At 42.2% G+C, this 24,443-nt stretch overlaps 1 protein-coding gene across 3 annotated transcripts in view; it reads left to right on the forward strand.

Annotated features, from left to right (window-relative positions):
* LOC144497334 (methylcrotonoyl-CoA carboxylase beta chain, mitochondrial) overlaps positions 1 to 24,443 on the forward strand; it is a 56,341-nt gene that overhangs the window by 19,999 nt on the left and 11,899 nt on the right. For all 3 annotated transcript variants that reach the window (XM_078218449.1, XM_078218447.1, XM_078218448.1), the window contains exons 5-10: positions 2,055 to 2,135; positions 3,470 to 3,648; positions 5,001 to 5,193; positions 11,305 to 11,396; positions 19,724 to 19,880; positions 22,483 to 22,605. In XM_078218449.1, the coding sequence (XP_078074575.1) occupies positions 2,055 to 2,135; positions 3,470 to 3,648; positions 5,001 to 5,193; positions 11,305 to 11,396; positions 19,724 to 19,880; positions 22,483 to 22,605 (825 nt within the window). The remainder of the gene's footprint in view (positions 1 to 2,054; positions 2,136 to 3,469; positions 3,649 to 5,000; positions 5,194 to 11,304; positions 11,397 to 19,723; positions 19,881 to 22,482; positions 22,606 to 24,443) is intronic.

Raw genomic sequence — 24,443 nt, forward strand, 5'->3', positions numbered from 1 at the left:
CAAAATGGTGGCTGTTAACACCTCCTGAGCTATAATGTGCAGGATTTTCCAGTCACACCTACCCCAAAACTAAAAATTCCTGTCCAAGGTCAATGGACCTTTAAATGGTCTATCAAATTTTCCATCCCGCCCGTGACGATTCCAGTGGGCAGGACCAGAAAATTTACCTCAATGAGTTTTGACGTCTCTGTAATAAAAACAGAAAATGCTGGAAAAACTCAGCGGGTATGGCAGCATCTGTGGAGAGAGAAACAGAATTAATGTTTTGAGTCCATTTGATTCTTCTTCAGAGCTAAGGAGAGGGAGAAATGTGATGGATTATATACTGTATAAGAAGCAGTGAAGCAGGGGCAGAAAAGGAGAAAGGTCAGTGATAGGTGAGAGCAAGGAGAGATAGCAACAAAGATGTGTAAGGCACAATACAGAGAAAGTGTTGATGGCAGTGTGAAGGACTATGGAAGGTGTTGATAGTGGAATAAAGGTAAGATAGCAGAATAAAGGTAAGATAGCAGGATATGTTAATATGGGAACAAAGGTCAATGCTCAGTGAAAACAAAACATAAAAACAAATGACATGGCCCACTGTGGTTATGGTGGTTCGGGGGTTGGGGGGTCGGGGAGGGGGTTTATGTTGACACAAATTATTTTGGGGGGGGGTCAAGATGGAGGAGAAAGGTCACAAAATCATTGAACTCAATCTGAGTCCAGAAGGCTGTCATGTGCCTAATTGGAGGATGAAATGCTGCTCCTCCAGTTTGCGTTGGGTTTCACTGGGAACACTGCAGCAGGCCAAGGATGGATATATGGACATTTCTTTAGTTAAATTTTGCACATGATTTGTTCCAGTGCAAACTCTCTGAGCTCCACTGGACCATCTGTCATCTGATTATGATTTCAATTTTCATGGAGAAATAGGCAGAGCAAGCAAATACATCCTATTCCACTTTTTCCAGGCGTTGAGAGGCTTAACCAGTGGTTCTTAAAGGGACCGCTGGAGGGAGATCCATAAATGCATGATTTTCTAATATTTTTGCAGTGGCCTGTTCTCGCCTATCCCTCCTCAGCATCCACTTTGAATCACAGAGCTTGTCTTCGAGGCAACTGGATGCAGAAAGTGGCCAAATTTCCAAGGTCCACCTTTTTTAACCCCTTCCTATTTTAGGAATGTGAGAAATGTGGTCTTGAAAGGGCAACTCAGTGGCCTGAAGATTTATACTTCTGCTTCCTTGCAAAGAAAAAAGTCCCTATTGCTGTAGCCAGTTGTGTGCAAGTTTGTAGCTACAGCTCTGTGTGAATCCCACACCTACCGCTACACTGCTCAGCCTTTGTCACAGAACTTGTGACAGATAGATGATGAATGACAGATGGTAGAAAGTTGATGATCATGACTTGCATATGAATTGAATTAGTAATGAGGGGCAATTGCGCATAGCCAGCCTCACTCTCTCATCCTGACATATCTTGGTCCTGTGGCAATATGAGTCTAAATGACTGAAGATAGATCCAAGTGCAGTGATTGACCAGAATGTCTTCTGTATCTTGGCTGTGCTCTACGTATTCCAGAACGAAGTGCAGAACGTTGGACTTTAAATTGGTCTCATCCGCTGGAATCAGTCTTTGCAAGCCAGGATGGAAAAATTTCCAAGTTGCCATGCGTAGGAGACTCAATGTCTATTATCAACTGGTTTGGGCCACCCATCAAAACGGTTTCCTGTGTTGTGGCTATTGTTGCATACGAACAGCTACTTGGAGCCACAGGTGAAAACTGGTTGAAGATGAGGACCAATACAGGATGAGCCATTCCAAAGAGTGTGGCAAGCTGTGAGTGGTGCTACCCCTTATACCCCTTGCATCCCATTTTAACAATATTCCAGAGCTATCCCAGAAACATAGAACACTAGGAGGCCACAGATGAATCAGATGACAAATAGTCTTTGGGTTGCCACTGTTCTGGAGTGTCTTCATAATGCATTGAGAGTATGATCATGTTTTATTAGAACTATGTGATGAAGCGTATATATAATATTACTCAAGATTGTATCTGCCTCTTTCAGGCAGATATATTTCCTGATAAGAATCATGGAGGTAGAATGTTCTACAATGAAGCAGTGATGTCTGCAGTGGGCATCCCACAGGTAACTAATTTTGCACCTTATTCTATTCAGAAAGTTGCTGATCTATGATTTGTTTGATTGATTGGTGAGGACAGGAAGACAGCAGGGGTGTTCCTTTGAGATCAGGTATCAGAGAGAGTACTTCACAATGGGTGCTGGGGTCCTTTGAAATTAGGGGGAAGCTGGAGCTGGAGAAGGCTGAGGGACCTGGAGATGAAAATGTAATCTCCTCGTGGCGCAAAAGAAGTTTAAACAGAAGGAAATTTCTGCACTTATCACAGCCTCTTCTGGCCAGTTGACTTTTCCCACAATGGATCTTCTTTCCGGGGAGCAAACACCTGGCTCGACATTAACATTACACTGTAGCGCCGATGATATCATTTAGGGGGAGGTGATGACATATTGACATTGTAATCCAGGGCAAGATCCGGGGATCCAGATTCAAATCCCACCAGGCCAGATGGTGAAATTTGAATTCAATAAAAATCTGGAATTAAAAGTCTAGTGATGACCGTGAAACCTCGTTGATTGTCATAAAAACCCATCTGGTTCTCTAATGTCCTTTCGGGAAGGAAATCTGCAATCTTTACCCAGTCTGGCCTACATGCGACTCCAGAGCCACATCAATGTAGTTGACTCTCAAATACCCTCTGAAATGGCTTTGGGTTGAACAATAAATACTGGCCCAGCCAGTGACACTTACATCCTGGAAATGAATTTTTAAAAATAGGCCACTACTTTTGTATATTAAATAGGCCCCTCCACCTGCTTTTAGCAGGAACATTGTCAATGGATCAAATCACTGCCATTAATGTAATATGACCGAGAGCTGGCCAGATACCAGATCTTCATGATTTTAACCTGTTGCCTGATCCTTTCCTTCCTGATGTGGAGATGCCGGCGTTGGTCTGGGGTAAACACAGTAAGAGTTTTAACAACACCAGGTTAAAGTCCAACAGGTTTATTTGGTAGCAAATGGTGGCATTTGCTACCAAATAAACCTGTTGGACTTTAACCTGGTGTTGTTAAAACTCTTACTGTCCTTTCCTTCCTGATCAGTGGAAATTAAAATGGGGGCTGTTGGCTTGAACTTAGTCTGCGGCAGAATGTTAGCCCATATTACAATCTGTCAAATTTTCTTCCCCATTCTGTGATTACTTTAGTGGTAGTTTTGCCAAATCACTGTCGCCATAAACCAATTTCACCGCCTGTTTCTTCAGGACAGCATGGAAGAAAACTTTCAAAAAAGAAAGAAATAAAGGAGGAAAACTGAGAAATATTATTTACTGATGAGATGTTTACGGAGTGTATTTGAGTTCAGTGCTGAAGTTTCAGTGTCTCAATGTACCCGACAGATAGCAGTTGTGTGTGGTTCATGCACAGCTGGTGGGGCATATATCCCAACAATGGCAGAAGAAACAGTGATGGTGGACAAGATTGGGACAATATTCCTTGCTGGACCCCCACTTGTTAAAGCAGCGACAGGGGAAGACGTTAGCCCTGAAGAATTGGGAGGTGCAACTCTGCATGCAAAGTAAGTACCGGAAATGTGTTTTATCATGATGGGGTGGGATTATTTATTCTAATTAGCACCAAAAATGAATAATTATTTGAGTCTGCAGGCTCTTTGAATATTTGGTTTGAAAGCTGCTTTAATTGTTGAAGAAAGTGTTTACTATATACTAGAGCCTGAAACTTCCAAGCTCCGAGCAGTGTATCTTGCGGGGATTTTGATTTGATTTATTATTGTCACATGTATTAGTTTACAGTCGAAAGTATTGTTCTTGCATGTTATACAGACAAAGCATACCGTTCGTAGAGAAGGAAAGGAGAGAATGCAGAATGTAGTGTTACAATCATAGCTTGGATGTAGAGAAAGATCAACTTAGTGCGAGGTGGGTCCATTCAAAAGTCTGATGGCAGCAGGGAAGAAGCTGTTCTTGAGTCGGTTGGTATGCAACCTCAGACTTTTGTATCTTTTTCCAGACGGAAGAAGATGGAAGAGAGTATGTCCAGGGTGCGTGGGATCTTTAATTATGTTGGCTCCTTTTCTGAGGCAGCGGGAAGTGTAGACAGAGTTAACGGATGGAAGGCTGGTTTGCACAATGGACTGGGCTTCATTCACGATCCTTTGTAGTTATTTGCGGTTGTGGGCAGAGCAGGTGTCATACCAAGCTGTGATACAACCAGAAAGATTGCTTTCTATGGTACATCTGTAAATGGTTGGTGAGAGTCGTAGCTGACATGCCAAATTTCCTTAGTCTTCTGAGATAGTAGAGGCTTTGGTGGCATCCCAAAGATGCCCTGGGCAACGACAGAACTGACCCCCAATTACTCTCACTGACCCTGACCCAACCTCACCATTGGACTCCCATCTCGAGCTTTCCCCAAACCAACTCGACGAGTGGCCACCCCTGACCCGCTCCCTCCCTGGACTCTTCCCACCCCCCCAAAAATCATGTGGAGCACAAAGGTTGACATTTGGCCAAATGGCCTGGTTCTGTGTTTGTCTAACATATGCTATTGTATAGTATACCATGTGATTTCTTTTTGTACCTCCTTCCCATTAAGTCAAAGCCACATGCACAACATGCTTTATTGTTTTTTTCAGAGTCTTCTCTGTTCTTCTTTAAAGAACCAAGCATAAATAAGCTTTTCATAAGTGTACTGTATAAAATAAATGGAATGGTGTTTAATAAGTTGTTTACAATTTCCTTTATCTATCTTCTTCAGCTCATCCATGTAGAGGCTAATGTGAAATAGTGTTTAAAAAATTTTTGTGACCACCCCTCCTCACCATGCTTTCCAATGCAGTAACTTTAGATCTCCCAGACATTCTGTTTTTTACATAGCACATTGTAAAAGTGGTGGTTTTCTGTTTTTCAGGGTTAGCGGATGCATCGATCATTTTGCAGCTACAGAGGAAGAAGCTTACGAATGTGTCAGGAATATCGTAGCCACTTTAAATTTTGATCTTCCCCCACACAAGACAGCTGAATTTGAAGAGCCCCTCTACGCAGCTGAAGAACTGAATGGTCTTGCCCCAAAGAATTATGCACATGCGTTAAATATCAAACTGGTTAGTTTTGAAATAACTGTAACCTCCATAAGCCTTTGAAACCCAGGGCCCTATTTTACCATATTGATTCTAAGTGCTGGGCGGACTTGAAACTGGAAGTGTTTCAGATCCGACTTTTAGACCTGTTCTCAGGTACCCCCATACGCACTCTGCCTGAAAAATTTCAGCGATTCTGAATTGCGCTGCACAAGTCTGTGGACGGGGCTTAACGCACCCGAAATCCTGCAGCTCCGATTGGCGCCCCCAACTGCGCATGCGTAGAAAAAAAATGACAGAATGCAGCCCCCCTGCCACATTGCTCCCAGGTCGGATAAAGCCTCTCCCTGGTCCCCACAGACATTGCCCCACCCGCACAACATGACTGACCCCCTTATCCCCCCCACCTCCCTGCCACCCAGACCGATCGCGGGCCCCTCCCTCCTTCCCCCTCACTGATCACAGGCAGTGTGGCAGCAGACCCCCCCTTCTTCCCCCAACGATCTCAAGCAGAGAGCCGTCGGACCCACCTTTCCCCCCATCTCCCAGCGATCTCAAGCAGAGAGCCGTTGGACACTCGGCACTTACCTCCTCACTAACTGGAGTGTCCAAATCGGACTTTTGTACGGCATGTCTGTTTCACGCCGATTCTGGATGGGCAAATGCAGTGGTAAAGGGGGAAGTGCCGATAAGATTGGGCGTGCAGCCCATTAAGTCCATTTAAATGCATGCAAATGCATTTAAATGGCCGTCGCACCCATTTCGGGCGCAGTCCCGATCGCAGCCATTTTCGGACCTTGGTAAAGGGGGAACCGGTGTGAATCGCGCTACTCGTCTCACGCCCGACTTTACCAAATTTTTGCGCCCGAAAATGGGCGCAACATGATGGTAAAAACGGGCCCCCAGTGTAAGAGGGAAGTGTCTTCCCCTGCTCTCATAGATATACTACACTACATTATGTCTGCTGAGGCATAAGAACCAGAAGATACTGGGTTTAATCCCTGATATGTACTAAAGTTAGTTGAACCAGGCAGGATTAACAATTGGAACATTTCAATTGGCCTTGGGCATGGAAGTGTTAAGATCAGCTTGAGATCTTGTTCTTGAATATTATTTAGTTATCCATTGACGTAAAGTATGTGTGTAGCTGGCTGCTGGAACAGAAATGGGCATGATAGTAATGCTGTCTGCAGTTAAATAGCCCATTGAGATGAGGAGGATTTCCATAGGATTTGTCCTGCTGTAACTTCAGCAAGAGAGCTGCAGAAATCCATGAAAGAGAGAAGAGCAATGGGATAACCTGTTGGAAGTTCATCCCTTAGTTGTTTTATACTCAAAAGTGGCTACAAAACAGCAACTTAGCAGGAATCACCACTTTCAAGAGGGGAGGGAGGAGGAGATAATGGAAAATTCTTTTACCAGCTTTGGAAAAAAATACACAAAGGTAAATTAATTGCTTTTTGGGTTTCTTTTTTAAAAAGAACTTCCAGTAATGTTATCACTGCAAATTAGTTCAATTGATCACTTTCTCCAGCTGTCGTCTTCACATAAAATAAGCTGGAAACATATGCTGAAAAACAGTATCAATAGGGGTGAGTTACAAAACCTTCCTATGAGGGATCACTTCAATAATCAGCCAGTTACAAAGAATTAAGATTAACCTTCATACTATCTTCTTTTATTTGTTGCTACTTGACAACTGGAGAAAAGCCAGTAAACTGTGCTTCATTTATACCATAACAGTTGAGGAAGCAAGGCAGTAAAGAAAGACAAAGGGAAGAGAAAAAAAAACTTAGGTTTATATACTGCCTTTTGCAACCTCAAGATTTCCCAAAGCACTATACAGCTAACAAAATATTTTTTATGATGTGCAGTCATTGCTGAAATGTAGGATGTACTCATTAATCATGGTTGCCCGCAGTTCACATGCATGGGGAACAATCAGAAGTAACCTGTTTACAGTTATGATATTTTGTAGTGACTGGAAGACAAACTAATTTCATCATTGCAATATCCCTTTGCTCATCATTGTGGTAACTGACAGGTAGTGAGGCACATGTGCAAGACCAATAACTGTAACAAGAAGGTACGAGTCAGTCTCCTACCTGTATCAAATCTGACATCCATGGTTTCTCTTCCCATTCACATGTAATAGGAGACTCCGGCCCCCGTTGCACATAGGACTTGAGGAGTAACAATGGCGGGTTTGAATCGGTCAATCACTGACCAGAGCTCATTGGCAACCAGGCTTCCTGGAGAGATAGGCTGCTATGCTTGGTGTAGTCATACCTGTCAGACCTGCTGAGATTTTCCAGCATTTTCTGATTCTGTTTCAGATTCCAGTATCCGCAGCATTTTGCTTTTATCTCTAGGATCACTGTCTAATTAGGGAAGTCCGGCAGGACAGCAAGTCAGGTACAGACCTGTTCGTTTTACTGCATGAGTCCTGTTTCTTTGGTCATCCTTTAATGTTAAGCAAGTTAAGTGGAGCTGCAGGAAGACAGTTATCACATTTAAGGAAGCAATTTAGAGAAACTTTGCACCTGCCATGACTACGGGCAGCTCATATGCAGCATCTGAAATAAGGCAGTTTAGGGGAGGCGTGCGAGTGCACAGTGGGGAGCCACTGAGGCCTGCAACTGACATGCACTCAGTACTATAGTGGGAGAAGCAGCATGCCTGAGATCAGCTGTAGGCAGAGACTTGTGATGATAAGAACAGGTCATTTATGCTAACATTAATGATAGTGGTGTTGGTAAGGAAATTGCTGACAGTTCCTGTACAGACTTTCACAACTCAATGGGGCAACAAACCTCCCCATCTTCCTTCCACTTTCTTCAGAAGTAGCTCGTCAAAGGCTGCCAGTAGGCCATTAAGTTCTGCATGCTCAATCGTGATCCTGACTTGCTGTCCTGCCGGACTTCCCTAATTAGGCAGTGATCCTAGAGATAAAAGCAAAATGCTGCGGATACTGGAATCTGAAACAGAATCAGAAAATGCTGGAAAATCTCAGCAGGTCTGACAGCATCTGTGGGGAGAGAATAGAGCCAACATTTCAAGTCTGGATGACCCTTTGTCGGAGCAAATTTGCTCTCAGCTCTGACGGTGGGTCATCCAGACTCAAAACGTTGGCTCTATTCTCTCCCCACAGATGCTGTCAGACCTGCTGAGATTTTCCAGCATTTTCTGTTTTAGTGATCCTAGAGGCGGGTTTCTAAGTAGAAACCTCGCTGAAATTTCAACCGGAAGGCCGGTACTCATGTCTCATTTTTCATGCAAAAATTCGGATGGTAAGATTGTGCCCGACAGGTCTACCAATAGCAAGCTTTTTGTATGGATAGAACAGGGGAGTTGCGAGGAGGGGGCAGTGGAAGGTGGCCACTCTGCAGACCCAAGCCCTAACAATCTGACTCTCAAAGTTGACTAAATCCAGAAGAGATTAGTGTCTAATACAAGTGCTCACTCTTTATGTTTGAGCTTAGAAATTGAATGTTAGCAGACTTTTGAACAACTCATCATGGTTGAGGTTGACTTCATCTGTATCTGATATCCACAAATACACACTTTATCCAGCAGGGGTCAGTAATTTCTTTTCTAAGAACAGGGATAAATCATTATGGCCATTAAGTTTATTTCTTGTTGATTATCAGAACAGTTTTATTATGTTGCAAAAACATTTCACATTTACTTTCTGTAGTAAATGGTATCCCACTATCACTAACACCAATGGTGCTCCTAATTTTAACTTTTACATTGAATTTATAAAAATGTTTTGGTGAAGGCAGCAAACCAAACAGTTTGGGGCATTTTTGAGAGAAAGTGGGTGGGTTTTAACTCCAGACGCAGAGAATGTGGGCACAACATATAGGGGCCTGAGGACAAATCATGCTAGCCAGCAGGTAGGTTCGGAAGATGAATGCCAATTGCCAAGACAGAGAGCTCACAGACAGTGATCCACATTATTGTTGTGATGCCAGAGGGGGACATGTGTTTTTCTGGCTCCAGAAAAGTAATTATTTTCGATTTTCTCCGCTCAGTGTATGTGTACAGTGGACATTCTGCTTAACTGTCCCTCTAGCTTTCTTCCAGGTAATAAGTTTGTCACAGGGCCTCAATTTGCTAAGTTGCTGTAAGCTGATTATTACACTTGATGACGTGTTTTCTTTCGTCCTGTTTCAGTTCTACGAAAGATTTTTAAAAAAATATGTTTGTCATGCTGGTACTCCAAAAAGATTAGGGACTATGATGATTCAGGAGGGTACCTGGGCTTTCCAGCTAAAGGTGCCAGTATATGGGTGGGCGGCACAGTGGTTAGCACTGCTGCATCACAGCGCCTGGGACTTGGGTTTGGGGTTCAATTCCAGTCTTGGGTGATTGCCTGTGTGGAGTTTGCATGTTCTCCCCATGTCTGTGCGAGTTTCCTCCAGGTACTCCGGTTTCCTCCCACAGTCCAAAGATGTGCAGGTTAGGTGGATTGGCCATGCTAAATTGCCAATAGGCTAGGGAGATTAGTGGGGTAAATACATGGGGCTACGGGGATAGGGCCTGGGTAAGATGCACTGTCGGAGAGTCGCTGCGGACTATGGGCTGAATGGTCTCCTTCTGTAGTAATTCTCTGATATTCCTATAGAGCATTAATAGGACAATAAGGAGTGAGCAATTTTAACTCCTCTATTTTCCTATATTCACCAAGTGTGTCAAATTAAAATCACATTGTGTTTATTTTCTGCACTTTCCTTTCTCTTTAGCAGATCATTAATTTTCTAATAAGTTATGAATTTTTTGGTTACCCAATTTTAGAGGTGGATAGAACGCTGTAAGAGATGCTTGAATTCAGCTGCAGTATTGAGCCGGTCATTGCTCTACTTTATATCTGTATATATCTGGAATGGTTATTGTGCAATGGATTCTGCTTTTCCTTTGTGTTGCACCGTTACACACCCTATGCCAGTTGAGGTGACAAGTGGCTAATCTGTACTTAGTCTGTGCATTTTTGAAATCTATAAGAAATGATTAGATGTTATGACTGAGTTTTGCTGTCAGGATTTTAAATGGTGAATTGCGGAGCAGTAAGCACTAGTCCTCCAGCATGATTTGGGGTATCATTGCCTGCCATTCAATCATTACAAATTACACAGTTAAAGATTGAGCTAGTGGTAATTACCAGCACCAGATGAAGCATTTCTTCAGTTCTTTTGGTGCAGGTTTTTCTTTCATATTTTTGCACTGCTTGACACTTCAGAATGATTAGGGACAGTCATAGGCTGATGTTTCTATGGTTACTGAAATCAAATACCAACCTTATCCATACTTATAAACCTTCAATTCCTTAGCATACATTTTTGGGCCTCTTCTTGCGAGGGGTGGAGATGATGATAAATTTCTTTATTGTGTCAGGTGATTCTTGTTCATTTTGTATCCATGTTTTGCACTCAGTTGTTGTGGATTAGATTTTCCGTATCTCAATTTCCAATCCTTTGTGCTCTTCAAGACTATCAATCATGTTGTAATATGGTACCTCAGATATCCAAGCCCTCTAGTGCCATCTATAAATGCTAATTTTTCAAATGTGAACTCAGGTGGGCGGCACGGTGGCAGAGTGGTTAGCACTGCTGCTTCACAGCGCCAGGGACTCATTTTCAATTCCAGCCTCAGGTGACTGTGTGGAGTTTTGCACATTCTCCCCGTGTCTACCTGGGTTTCCTCTGGGTGCTCCAGTTTCCTCCCACAGTCCAAAGATGCGCGGGTTAGGTGGATTGGCAATGCTAAATTGCCTCCGAGTGTCAGGGGGATTAGCAGGGTAAATACATGGAGTTACGGGGATAGGGCCTGGGTGGGATCGTTGTCAGTGCAGGATCGTTGTCGGTGCAGGCTCGATGGGCCGAATGGCCTTCTTCTGCACTGTCGGGATTCTATGATTCAGGTGGGGGGTTATTTGGTCATGGAGAACATCACAACCAAATTCAATCCTGTACCTATTCAACAAAAGACACTGACTAGAATATAGTAAAACAGCTTAGTTTTCCATTATTAATTTTGATCAGTTAAAGCCTAGTTCCATGTACTATCAACTTAGCTATACTGTGCCTTTGAAAATTTAACCATTACATCTTAAACATATTTAATATTTTGCAGGTTCTGAGCCGTTTGACAGATGGAAGTAGATTCCTGGAGTTTAAAGCTTTATATGGGACCACATTGGTAACTGGCTTTGCTCAGATTAAAGGGTGAGAAATTCTGTACATTTTTCAAAGAATCTAAATCAATTTACTTATATGCTAATCAGTGACACTGAAACTGTGATTTTACTTCTGTTCTACTTTCAGTTATTTTATTAACAATAGGAAAAGCATTTTGTAATGACCTGCGCAGACCAGCAGAGTGTGAGGTTTGATTCAAGCTGCCCACTTAGGTAATGTTAGCTTGTGCAGTGTCTACTGTTGATACAATTGACCTGAGCACCATCGGGTTACAGGCAAGGAGGGAACAAAATCAGCCAGTGATTCCCATTAGAAAGTACATGGACATGTTGGCTCAGCAAAGTATTGGGTTCAGCAGGGTTTAGCGAAATATGCAATAGTATGAGAACATTAATCCTGGATTCAGCAGGATCACATTCACCGTCTGGGCTCAAGCATAAAGAATGATCACTTTGGAAAGGCACTGGTGCCCATGTAATCACTAGAGTCAGCAAAGTTAATGAAGAATTGAATTTCTTTGTGTGGCCCACAAGCTTTGCAATGTAGCCTCAGCTGGAGTTCAGTGGAGCTTGCTTTTATCAGCAGCGATGTTGCTGTGTTGGATCCCCATCAATTCTTGGATTTCCTGATTAGCCTTTTAAGAGACAGAACCTTCACCCACATCTTACAAGGTCACTGATGTCAGCATAGTAATTGTGTGGCTGGAGGCTTGGTGTTAAGTGAGATGAGATGAACCAGAATCTAGATGGACCAGAGGGTGATGAGGTAGGGTTCTCTCAGGTCTTAAGGGCAATTATTGTCCTTCCCAATGGCAGACTGCCCTGTAGTGGTGAAGTTCACCAGTCATATCCTAGAAGATTGCCTTCTATAAATCCTGCAAACTCTGGTGGGTTTTTCCTGGAGGTGCAGTCCCAGTGGTTTCACCAGAATTGTAACCTGTGGGTTTGCAGAGGCAATTACTTTTGTTGGAAACTTGTAGAGAAATTTTACTTTTCATGGAGGTGATGGATCACATTGATAAGGAATAGAAAACTTCCCAAACTTTCACTCTCCCATAAATAAAAAATGGTAAAGTGCTGACAATATGGGGCTTGGTGGCACTGCAAAACTCAAATAAGTTTCTGTACACATCCCCATAGAGCCTTCTGTTAGTGGGAGATATTGTCCCTGTTGGTGGAGGATTGAGAACCAGAGGACATCGATTTAAAAGTGAGAGGCAAAATAATTTTTTTAACGCAGTGGGTGGTTAGAACCTAAATTGCAAAGCTTGAGAGCTTGGTAGAGGCAGGTGCAGTCAAGACCTTCAAAACAGAATTGGATAATTATCTAAGGAGAAACAATTTGCAGAGCTATGGGCATGGAGGACTAGCATAATTAAGAACCCCACGCACCCTGGACATTCTCTCTTCCATCTTCTTCCATCGGGAAAAAATACAAAAGTCTGAGGTCATGTACCAACCGACTCAAGAACAGCTTCTTCCCTGCTGCCATCAGACTTTTGAATGGACCTGCCTTGTACTAAGTTGATCTTTCTCTACACCCTAGCTATGACTGTAACACTACATTCTGCACTCTCTCCTCCTCTATGAATGGAGTGCTTTGTCTGTATAGCATGCAAGAAACAATATTTTCACTGTATACTAATACATGTGACAACAATAAATCAAATCGAAGGAGTTCAAAATACACTAGGCAATACTTATTGCTTCATACTATCCCACTATGTTGAATTTGCGACTCATTACACAGACTGTTGCTGCCATGCATTTTTTGCCCCCAGCATTTCAAAACTGGAACTCCTGAACTTCTATTTTTCTTTTTAATCTTCAAGCTTTTAAAAGTCAGATTTGGTCCAAGCCACTATTTTCCATTTGCCTGGTCTTTTTTTTAAATGATTTTCAACCTGTACTGTAGGCGCTGGCCCTTCACCTTGATTTCACAATAAATGAAAGCTTATGTAATAGTTTAGGATTATGTGTTCCATAAGAAGAAAATGTATCCTGAGGTAATAGACCTTTGCTAATCAGCAGAGGATCTAGCCACCAGAATTAAGTGCCAAACTTTGTGAACCTTATTTAATTAGTTTAAACTGATTATGGTTTCAGGTTGCAAAAAAGGACAGATTGGAAAAATCCAAAACAGATTAACAGGATTACAGCCAAACAAATATGTTTCTTCTAATATTGTGTTATCTTTTCATTGTGGTGTCTTTTAATAGCAAAGTATACAGCATATACAATGCTTGCTTTAGGAATTCAAATTGAGCTGATATAATTTTTAGCACTGCCATTACTTAATTCACATTAATTTCCAGCGATTATTGTCATTCACACCTTTATGGAGAGTATTCCTTAAAAGGCATTGATGGTATAATTAATAACCATAACCTGTCACAATTTTTAAATATTCGTCATAGAAAATATTTTTGAAACAAACAAATTTGTCCTTTTCTGGGTGTTGACCCCTTGCGAGGAGATGGTTTCACAAGCGCCCTCCTTTATAACACCATTATTCACATGTGAGCCGACACTGCTGCTTCACAGTGCCAGGAACCCGGGTTTGATTCTAGCCTTGGGAGACTGTGTGGAGTTTGCACATTATCCCTGAGTCCATGTGGGTTTCCTCCAGTTGCTCCGGTTTCCTCCCACAATTCAAAGATGTGCAGGCTAGGTGGATTAGTCATGTCAAATGCATGGGGTTATAGGGATAGGGTGGGAGAGGGCCAGTTTGGGATGTTCTTTCGGAGGGTCGGTGCAGACTCAATGGGCTGAATGGCCTCTTTCTGCACTGTAGGGATTCTTGGCAGTTCGTTCTGTCATTGGGAGGGTGGGTAATAGTGATACTAGCCGAGTCGAATCCTGTCTTCATCTGCTGGCCCCACATGTCTATGTTTAGCTGGAATCAGTGTGTACTGATCGGGAGTGGAAGTACCAGCTAATCTCCTCCCAAACTTCCTATTGTACATTCACAGCTATGTAGCCTTACTCATATAATTCGGATAGGCGAAGGACCTGAAACTTTCCTTACTTATATGGATCAGCCAATAGGGATGTCTGATTTGTAATTTTATTCTTTTTAATCATAGATTGTTTTACAGAATCACAGAAACCCCACAGTGCAGGAAGAGGCCATTCGGCCCATTGAGTCTGCACCGACCACAATCCCACCCAGGCCCTACCCCTACATATTTTTACCTGCTAATCCTTCCAACCTACACATCTCAGGACACTAAGGGGCAATTTTAGCATGGACAATCAACCTAACTCGCACATCTTTGGACCGTGGGAGGAAACCGGAGCACCCGGAGGAAACCCACGCAGACACGAGGAGAATGTGCAAACTCCACACAGAGACAGTGACCCGAGCCGGGAATCGAACCCAGGTCGCTGGAGCTGTGAAGCAGCAGTGCTAACCACTGTGCTACCGTGCCGCCCTAATGGTACAAGCTGCTAATTATACAACTAATTGACACTGTAGTAATGAGAAAATACAATATTCCTTGCCTCCTCATGTATAAAGGATGCATTACACTCAACAACCAGCACAATGATCTTGTTACTTTCTTCCATGCTCTCCTCTTGCTGGAGCACAATCCAATAACTGTTCTCAAGTGCCTAACCATGTGTGAATTGAGATAGTGAGTATCTGGAGGCTATTTCATTGGAGTGCATTACAAGAGAATCTGTTTGTATCCTCACTCGGCATCATTTTGTGAGTCATTGTATAGCCAGGTCCCTGGCTCATTTTGCGCCTCCTTAGTTCTGAGGCACCAACGTAACTACAATGGCCATGCTGCCACTCCATTTGAGGGGATCAGTTAGCTGTAAAGCACTAAAGGATGACCTTAAATGAAAGCCACTCCACAAGTGCCAGTTCTTTCTTTAGGTATGCAAGGTATTACAATTGGCAAGCATATAAAAGTACAAAAGGGGAAAAATTGAAATGTTTTTGTGCAGAGATTTTAATTCTAGAGAATTCAATTTCAGTGAGAGATGCCCTAATTTTATATACTGGAGGAAGCTGTGGAATTAGCATTCATCTGCAATGCATCCTACCTAGGATAAACAGAGTCCCTTGAGGGCTACAAAATATATTCTCAAATTAAAAAGTCAAGTTTATGTATCATTAAGTGAAGAAATCAAATGACAAACTCAAATTTAAGGGGTGATTTTCAGGTGTATCCTGTGACAGAACTGTAACCACAGGACAAAGATTTAAAGTTATTGGCAAAAGAACAAAGAACAGTACAGCACAGGAACAGGCCCTTCGGCCCACCAAGTCTGTGCCGACACAGATGCCTCTCTAATCTAATATTTTCTTGCCTCTACGTGGTCCATATCCCTCTATTCCCTCCCTAATCATGTATCTATCCAGATGCCTCTTGAACGTTGTTATAGAATCTGCTTCCACCAGCGGTACATTACAGGCATTCACCACCCTCAATGTGAAACTTTTAAACTTTCCCCCTCTCACTTTCAACCTATGCCCCTGAATAGTTGACCTTTCGACCCTGGGAAAAAGACTCTGACTATCCACGCTATCCAAGCCTGTCATAATCTTGTAAACCTCTATCAGGTCCCTCTTCATCCTCTGCGCTCCAATGAAAACAATCCAAGTTCATACACTTGAAAGGTATGAAGTTCAATCTTTCTTCATAGTCCATATCCTCCAAACCAGGGAACATCCTGGTAAATCTCTTCTGCAGCCTTTCCAAAGTATCAACATCCTTCCAGTAGTGTGGCGACCAGAATTGTACACAGTACTTCAAATGAGGCCTAACCAAAGTCTTATACAGCTGCAACGTGATTTTCCAACTCAACACCCCGACCGATGAAGGCCAGCATGCCATACGCCTTGACCACCTTAGTTGCCACCTTCAGCGAACTGTGGATCTGCACACCCCTCTGTATGCCAATATTTCTAAGGGCTCTACCATTTACTGTATATTTTCCTTCTGCAGTAGGCTTTCCAAATCACATCACTTCACATTTGTTCACGTTAAATTCCATCTCCCATCTTTCGACCCAAGACTCCAGCCAAAAGAACTGGAGGGAGTTTTTCTTTACGCAACAAGTTGTGATTTGGAATCCACGCCCAAAAGAGTGGCGAAAGCAGGTTTGATAAGAACTTTCAAAAGGGGATTGGATAAATACTTGATTGGGAATAATTTGCTAGGCAATGAAGAAAGGACATAGAAGTGGTACTAATTGGATATCTATTTCAAAGAGCAGGCACAAGCAAATTGGGCCAAATGACAACCTCTTACATTGTATCATTCTATAATGCCACAATATAAGGATCAGGAAAGCTGACATTTAGGTTGGATTTTGTAAGAAGTGCTCCCGAAGTCTATTATCTATTGGGCTTCAGCAAAGTAAATGTCACTCCTTAAATTTTGACAGAACACGCTGTTTTGAGAGCTATGATTCTAAAAAGCAAAAATATAAGAATCATGTTTTGTACGGATGGCGCAGCCCTGGAATTATTTTGTGGCTGAAACCTTTACAGTGTAAACAGCCACTTACTGCAGTTAAATCTGTGTTTTCTGACTGAAGCTTTGTTTAATCACTTTGGAATTCTTTGTATTAGTAGACATGTAAATACAATGATGCTGCATTGTTGAGTAATGCTGAGCTCTTTGCGTAACCAGTTTGCTGACTGGATTAAGGTTATTGTGAATACTATAATCAAAGTAAAAAGTTATATCATTTTCAGCAAAGACCTTTTAGTGCTATTGAGGTATTAGCCTTGGGCTCAGTGGTATCACTCACCACTGTGTCAGAAGGTCCGGGATTCAAGCCACACTCTGGAGACTTGAGCACTTAATGTTGGCTGACACTTTAATGCAATGCTCAAGGCACTGTTAGAGATGCAGTTTTTTGGATGAGATGATAAACCAAGATTGTGGCTGCCCTTTTAGGTGGAAGTAAAAGATCCTATGATACCATTTGAAGAAAAGCAGGGTAGTTCTTCTGGTGTCTTGATCAATATTTATCCTCAAACAACATCATAAAAAATAATTTATCTGGTCTAACGATGTATTTACTTGCTGTTGGTGGAACTTAACTTTGCCCAAATTGACTCCCACAATTTCCCCATATAACAGTGATTAACTGCATTTCAGAAGTACTTTATTGGCTGTAGAATGAGGATGTCACGAGGTTGTGAAACACACTGTTAATGTAAATTCATTTATTCATTCACTCATGTTGATATTTTTTTCTCACTACAATTTTTCCCCTTTTCTTAATTATGCTGGATCTCGATGGGGGTACAATTCTGTGGATGGCAGCAACTATAAGTATTTTGTACAGGTGGCTGCGAATCTGCTGTACATTCTGTGACTATAGGGTCTCATGGTTAACCTCATTCCTAATCTCATTTGACATCCAAAGTAGGGGATCACTGGAAAGTAGTTGAGACTGGGACTAACGATCCCTCCAATTGTTTTTAGGGAGTATGATTTATTTACGTGTGTGGCCCTTTTAAACACTTTGCCTGGCTGTGCACACATGGTAGTTTAAAGGAGTGTACTAGTGCATGGCCTGCATGGGGACTTTTAGGTTGCTTGGTGGTTGCACAGCTTTGAAAAATTAACTAGATCCCCAGCGAATTGTCCTTTTCACTAATCCAGTAATCCAGAGACCATTAGTCACAACTGGTCAAGAATGAAACCACGGGCCCTCCAATATATATTGTAGAGACTGGAGGAGGTTACAGAGATAGGGAGAGTTGCAGGGGGCTGGCGAAGTTTACAGAGATAGGGACGGTTGTAGGGACTAGAGGAGGGTACAGAGTTAGGGCGGGTTGTAGAGGTTGGAGGAGGTTTCAGAGTGTCAACTGCAGGTAAAATTAATGTGATCCAGGAAACTCTGAAAGCTGCCCATACATTCCTCAAGTCTGCATGGGCAGCTTTCAATTCATCCAATCATCATTGTGACAATGGACTTCTGTGATGGTGGGGCCTGTATCAGAATTTTTATCCAATTTTTAGCCATAAGACCATAGAATGTAGGAACAGAAGTCGGTCAGTTGGTCTGCTAAACCATATATTGCCCAGTGCCTTTACACAGTAGGCCACTGGCCTAATTGCCTCTCCGAGAGTTGAAGACATATGACTGTTGGCTACAAGTCTTTTCAGACCTTAGTCTTTGTAAATCTAATGATCGTAAATGTTTTTCCTCCAATTTAGCTCTAAGTATTTTCACTATCCTCTTCTATTGGGACCTTCCAATGAAATTTTGTGCTTAATTTATACTTCCATGAAATTATATGCCATTCTTTTAAAAGGGGGAATGCTTAGACTGTTGCCTAAACAGGGAGCAAACACAGCTGAGTGGTGCCATTTTTGGTCCTGGCAGCTGCTGATATACTATGATCCCAGTTGACATTATAACTGAACGGGAAGATCCCAAAATGGAACTCTGGCACAAAAGACCGTAACTTTTACTTTTTTTTCTAAAACATGGCGGAACCCCCACATCCTGTTCACTTATCTTTGAAACTTACCTTTTCCCTTTCAATGATCCTTTTAAACTCACCTGCTTTATGGCAGCTAATGGCGTAAAAAGGGGTGTTGTCCTCCTTCACTGCAGAACACACTGTTTTCTCAAGTAAAGCTGCACAGAGCTTTCAGAAACATTTTCCTTGCCATAGCTTGGGTTTTGTGAGCTTAAACAATTTAAAAGTTTTTGTGCTTGCTGTAGTACATTCTGTACACTTATAGGTCTTCTGTCTCTGCTATTTCGATAGAGATCCTTCCAGGGATCCTTCTATTCTGGGAGAAGAATGGACACTACATGGTATAGTATTAAACCGCACAGACCAGAGCTCTGATCCCTCATCAGTCTGTGCAGAATTAACTGATTTCAGCTGGTGATAGGTTGGGGCTTTATAATTTGTCCTAAGGCGGGGGAGAGAAATCACCTAGGTTTCCACTCCTGATTGGTATATAGTGATGCTACCTGGGAAATATTTGTGTAGACATTATCTTCCTTCCTTCTGATGCATTACACAGTCAAATAAGTCGCTAAGTTCACTGTCTAGGGACACACATGAACAATAGCCAGATCAGGACAGCTGCTGCCACACATTGAATCTTAGCTAAGAAAAAGCTAGTATTCAGGATAAATGGAGAGGCTACGAGAGATTATTGAACAGGAGGAAAGAAATCAGTTTGATAATGTATAGAAAGAATTATTGTATCACTAAATATTTTTGTTGTGTGTAATTATGTCACTAAAATTTCAGTATTTTTACAACTGGGTATTACCGAGTGTTGCTACTTATGCAGATTACTTGTACATATTGTGACAATAGGCTGTAAAAACAGTTGCTGACTTTTTTCTTTTCAGTCATCTTGTTGGAATTGTGGCTAACAACGGTGAACTTACTCATAATGCCTCACTAAAAGGCAGCCATTTTGTGCAGCTTTGTGACCAGAGAGATATTCCTATCATATTTCTTCAAAATACAAGACCAAATGTAACCATGGCCGGAACATTATCCAAGGTAATAGGGAGTGTCCTGTTTCTACCTATATATAAAGTTCTTACACCTCTGCCCTCTAGAATAGTTTAATAAATATAGGAAATGCATATATTTGAGACAAAGGTAATTTAGTCTCTTAAGTTTGGAAAAAAACAAGTTTTCTACAAAACAATTTATATTTATATAGCACCTTTTAATGACACTTCCCAATACATTTCACAGGATCATTAGATCAGATTATCAGAAGCTTTGTAAAAGAGATGGGTTTTAAGGAAAGCAAGGTAGGTAGAAAGGCACAGAGGTGTAGGGAGGGAATTCGAGAACTTGGGGTCTAGACAACTGAAGGCACCCATAATGGAGAATTATAATTGGGAAGGAGACCACTCAAGGCCAAAATTAGCGAAGTGCTGATATCGAGGAGGTGATAATAGATAGGGAGGAGCAATTTGAAAACCAGATTGAGAATTTTAAAGTCAAGATGTTGCTTAAGTGTAGATCCATGAACATGGGGTGATAGGGGAACAGGAATTAAATCGAGTTAAGATATGGGCAGCAGACTTTGGATGACCATGAGTTTGTGGACGGTAGAATAAGACCAGCCAGGAGTGCATTCGAATAGCCGAGTCGAGAGTGAACAAAGGCATGAATAAGGGTGTCACCGGCAGATGAGCTGAAAAGGGAAAAGTCGGGCAAGGTTATGAAGGTGGAAATAGGCGGTCTTAGTGCTGGCACAAATATGAAGTTGGAAGCTCATCTCGGGATCAAATGTGGCACCAAATTTGCAAACAGACTGACTTAATTTCAGTCTGTTGCGAGGGACAACGCTGGAGTCAGTAGTTCGGTAATGGAGTTTGAAGTAAGGATTAGAAAGAGCGACTTTGGTCTTTTCTGTATTTAATTGTAGGAAATTTCTACTTTCCAGTACTGGATCTCAAATAAGCAGTCTGATAACTTAGCAACACTGGAGGAGTCAAGTGAGGTGATGGTGAAGTAGAACTCAATGCCATCAGCATACGTGAAAAATAACACTGTACCTTTGGATGATGTTGCTGAGGGACAGTATGGAGATGAGAAATAGGAGGGATCAAGGATAAATCCTTTTCAAATATTTATTCTTTTTTGTTGAACATAGCACACACTGAATTGGTGTTAATTTCTGAGGTATGAATTTGTGTGTGACAGCAGTGACACTCCTTCAGTGTTAGTGTCCCGAGACAGCACAGGATAGCAGTCAATCCAACAGTGAAATGTATTACATAGGAAGAAGGTGCAGGAATTTTCCAGCAAGCATCAGTATAGGGAATTTTTAAATTAGGAGTGGGATTCCAGCGAGCTGGCGAGGGACAAACACCAAGAGTTCCTAACCTCGGCAGTGAAATAGGCAAAGAACAACATTGGCTCGTGGACAGGATCATATGTTTGGATAGCTGGAGGCTGCAGGCTACCAAAGGAAGCCTCACCAATATGCACTGAGGTCACAGGAAGGGGATTTCAGAGGTTCTCACAGGAGAAGCCTAAAACTGGGGAAACTTAAACTTTCCTGTTCCTCCTGAGCCCACAAAGAAATGGCCTCATCTAGTCCTGGAGCCATTTCACACTGTCTTGACCTGATGGGAAATCTGTAACAATTTCCTTAATCAGGCTATTTAAAATTACAGTCAGGGCCTAATGTCACCTTATCTACATATTTAAATGAGGACCCTTACTGCAGCCAACTGGAGAATGTCTTCACCACCTGCTCAGAACAGCAGGTTAAAATTCAAGACAGCAAGATTTAGCCGGGACACCAGTAGGAATGTCACCAGATCAATGTTTACTGCTTTCCCGTCCTTTTCGAGTGGGTGAGAAAATCACCCTTCAAATATCAATCAAGTGTAGAAATGCTGCCTGATTTTGCTCCCTTCCTTAACCCAGTGGGGCTTACCCAAATTTCTTCAAATTGCATAGAATACATATTACAGTCTAATTCTCCCACCTCAACATAACAGCAGACTTGAGGAAAGATTTGGCTTGCATGGTTTGATTACTGCCATTGAGCTTAATGGGGGACCTGACTTCGAGAACATTCAGAAAATATGGTACAAATCAACGTTATTCACCCCATTAAGATCAAGCGACTTATGTGATTAGTGGCCTGGAGATCTGTTTGGGATAGTGTGTTTAATTGGCGATTGTGTCAGAGATGAAAACCTGGGTCGGATCTGTAAAGGGGTAGGAGCATTATTTTTTTTTTATCCCTTTGGTGAACAGTTCTGTGACTAGCAGCTTCTGATTCTGAGCTTCTGGTCAGTCTGATACCTGGGCTAGTTCTCACTCAGTGGTAGTATTTAGTAATGAATGGTCATGTTTCAAGGATCACCTTGGTATAAAGAGTACAGGAGATGCATCTGTTCCATTGCAATTTCAGGGTTTGTTTTCCCTTGAGTTGAGATATTATCTAAAGGTGTTTAAAACAATGACAGATGCCACTCTTTTCACAATAACAAAAATATACATGTTCTTGCTGTACAGTTGGAGGTTCAGAAAGAATAATAACATTGAAACTCGTGTTTCCATTTTAAGAATACTGTTGATCCCTGTGCACTATATAATTCCGTAAATCTCCTTATGGTTTTCTTTGTAGGCTGAAGATGTTACAAACCAACTTAAGGCCCAAGGCTCCATGATAGCAGCTGTGGCATGTGCCACTGTTCCCAAGATAACCATCATAATTGGAGGCTCCTATGGTGGTGAAAGTTTTCCAATGGTACATTCTAAAAATGTCCTTGTTTGACTGTTGTACTGTGGAAGATAATTATTGTTTGAAAGTCATTATTTTTTGGGAGTTGTTATATCTTGTGGCGACATAGGGGACAATCTAATTAGCTTAATATATTCTGTTTCTAGATGGTTAGATAGGGGCCTGAACCCAAGTAGCTCAGTTGATGCTAGGCATTGCATAATATATAGCTCATCTGTACAAAACCACGGGATCCCAGATTCAATGCCTGATCTACATTCAGTTAGCTGTTCTTTGGTAATGGATTGAGTGGAGCTCAGTGTCCCAAGGCTAGAAGAGTAAAAATGAACCCTTGCTCCTGATTTATATTCAGTGACTCCGACGGGAAAGTGCACACATTTAAGACAGTGAAAATGATTGAGCTTGCTCATGATGCCTCTTTTGGTAGTCCAAAGTAGGGAAATAACTTTCATTTCTGGTAAGAGTAACAATGAGGTGAGATTTCTGGCTACGGTTTTTGCCCCACTATACATAACAAACTTATTGTCCTTGATCAGAAATTACTGATTTGCAGGAAAGGTCCAGCGGGATCCTGCAAACAAACCAGTGATTTTTTTTGGAGGCAGGCGGCCTTTTAAAGAGGCCAGTAGAGTCCCAAAGAAGAAACAAACATTCCGGGTATACCATGCAACTTCCCTTTCTGGCCCCAATGCCAGCTTACATTCAAAAGAAAATTTGGTGCTTATTCCTTCTTGTGCTGAATTACTGCTTGTGAACTTGGTACCAACGAAACTGTACCACAAGCTGCAAGTAGTGGTGCCAGGCTGTTTCCTTGCCATTTGGCATGTCACAACATTCAAGGCTCTGGGCCAAGTGCTGGTAGATGGGATTAAGTGGGACTTCAGATGTTTCTCATGTGTTGTTGCAGCCTCGATGGGCTGAAGGGCCTCTTCTGTACTGTATGATCCTATATGTTTGCCCAAAGAAATGATTGATCTGCTAGGGCCGTGTCGCTAAATCTGAAATCTCATCTCATGGGTGGTCTTGATCTCGTTGGAAACTTGAACTTGGGAGTTCTCTGGTCACTCATCAGTCAAGAAAGCTTCATTCTCATATTCTGTTTAACAAAAGGGTGACACAGTGGTTAGCACTGCTGCCTCACAGCTCCAGAGACCTGGGTTCGATTCCTGACTTGGGTCACTCTCTGTGTGGAGTTTGCACATTCTCCCCGTGTCTGCATGTGTTTCCTGCGGGTGCTCTGGTTTCCTCCCACAGTCCAGAGATGTGCGGGCTAGATTGATTGGCCATGCTAAATTGTCCCTTAGTATCCCGGGATGCATAGGTTAGAGGGATTAGCAGGGTAAATATATGGAGTTATGGGGAAGGGGCCTAGGTAGGATTGCTGTTGGTACAGACTCGATGGGCCGAATGGCCTCCTTCTGCATTGTAGTGTTTCTATGCCAGTTTAGTGGTACATCCAGTGAATGTATTCAGCATCATAATTTTCAGTTGTAACTTTTTCAGACCTGCTCAGGTGAAACCTTACTTTTTTCTGTTTTCTCACTCAGCATGCTGCTCACCCTCTCCACCCTATCTTGAGCAATTCACTGAGTTAGCAACGTTAGACTGGGAAGTGGGCAGTTGATGCTGCATATAGGATGCCAACCCATGGTGTTATAATGTAAGGAAATGTGCATTTACATCTGCAGTTCCTCACTCTGATGAGTTCATGGTCTTATTGTTCTCGGTATGGGAAGCACTGTCTACTGGAAAGGCACCTGCCTAGAAAGGGAGAGAGAGAGACAGACAGAGCTATAGGACAAACCCAGTTGGGCTGCTGTGATGAAAGTCTTGGCAGAGGGATC

The sequence above is a fragment of the Mustelus asterias genome, chromosome 8 (genome assembly GCF_964213995.1).
Source record: "Mustelus asterias chromosome 8, sMusAst1.hap1.1, whole genome shotgun sequence".
NCBI classification, from domain to species: Eukaryota; Metazoa; Chordata; class Chondrichthyes; order Carcharhiniformes; family Triakidae; genus Mustelus; species Mustelus asterias.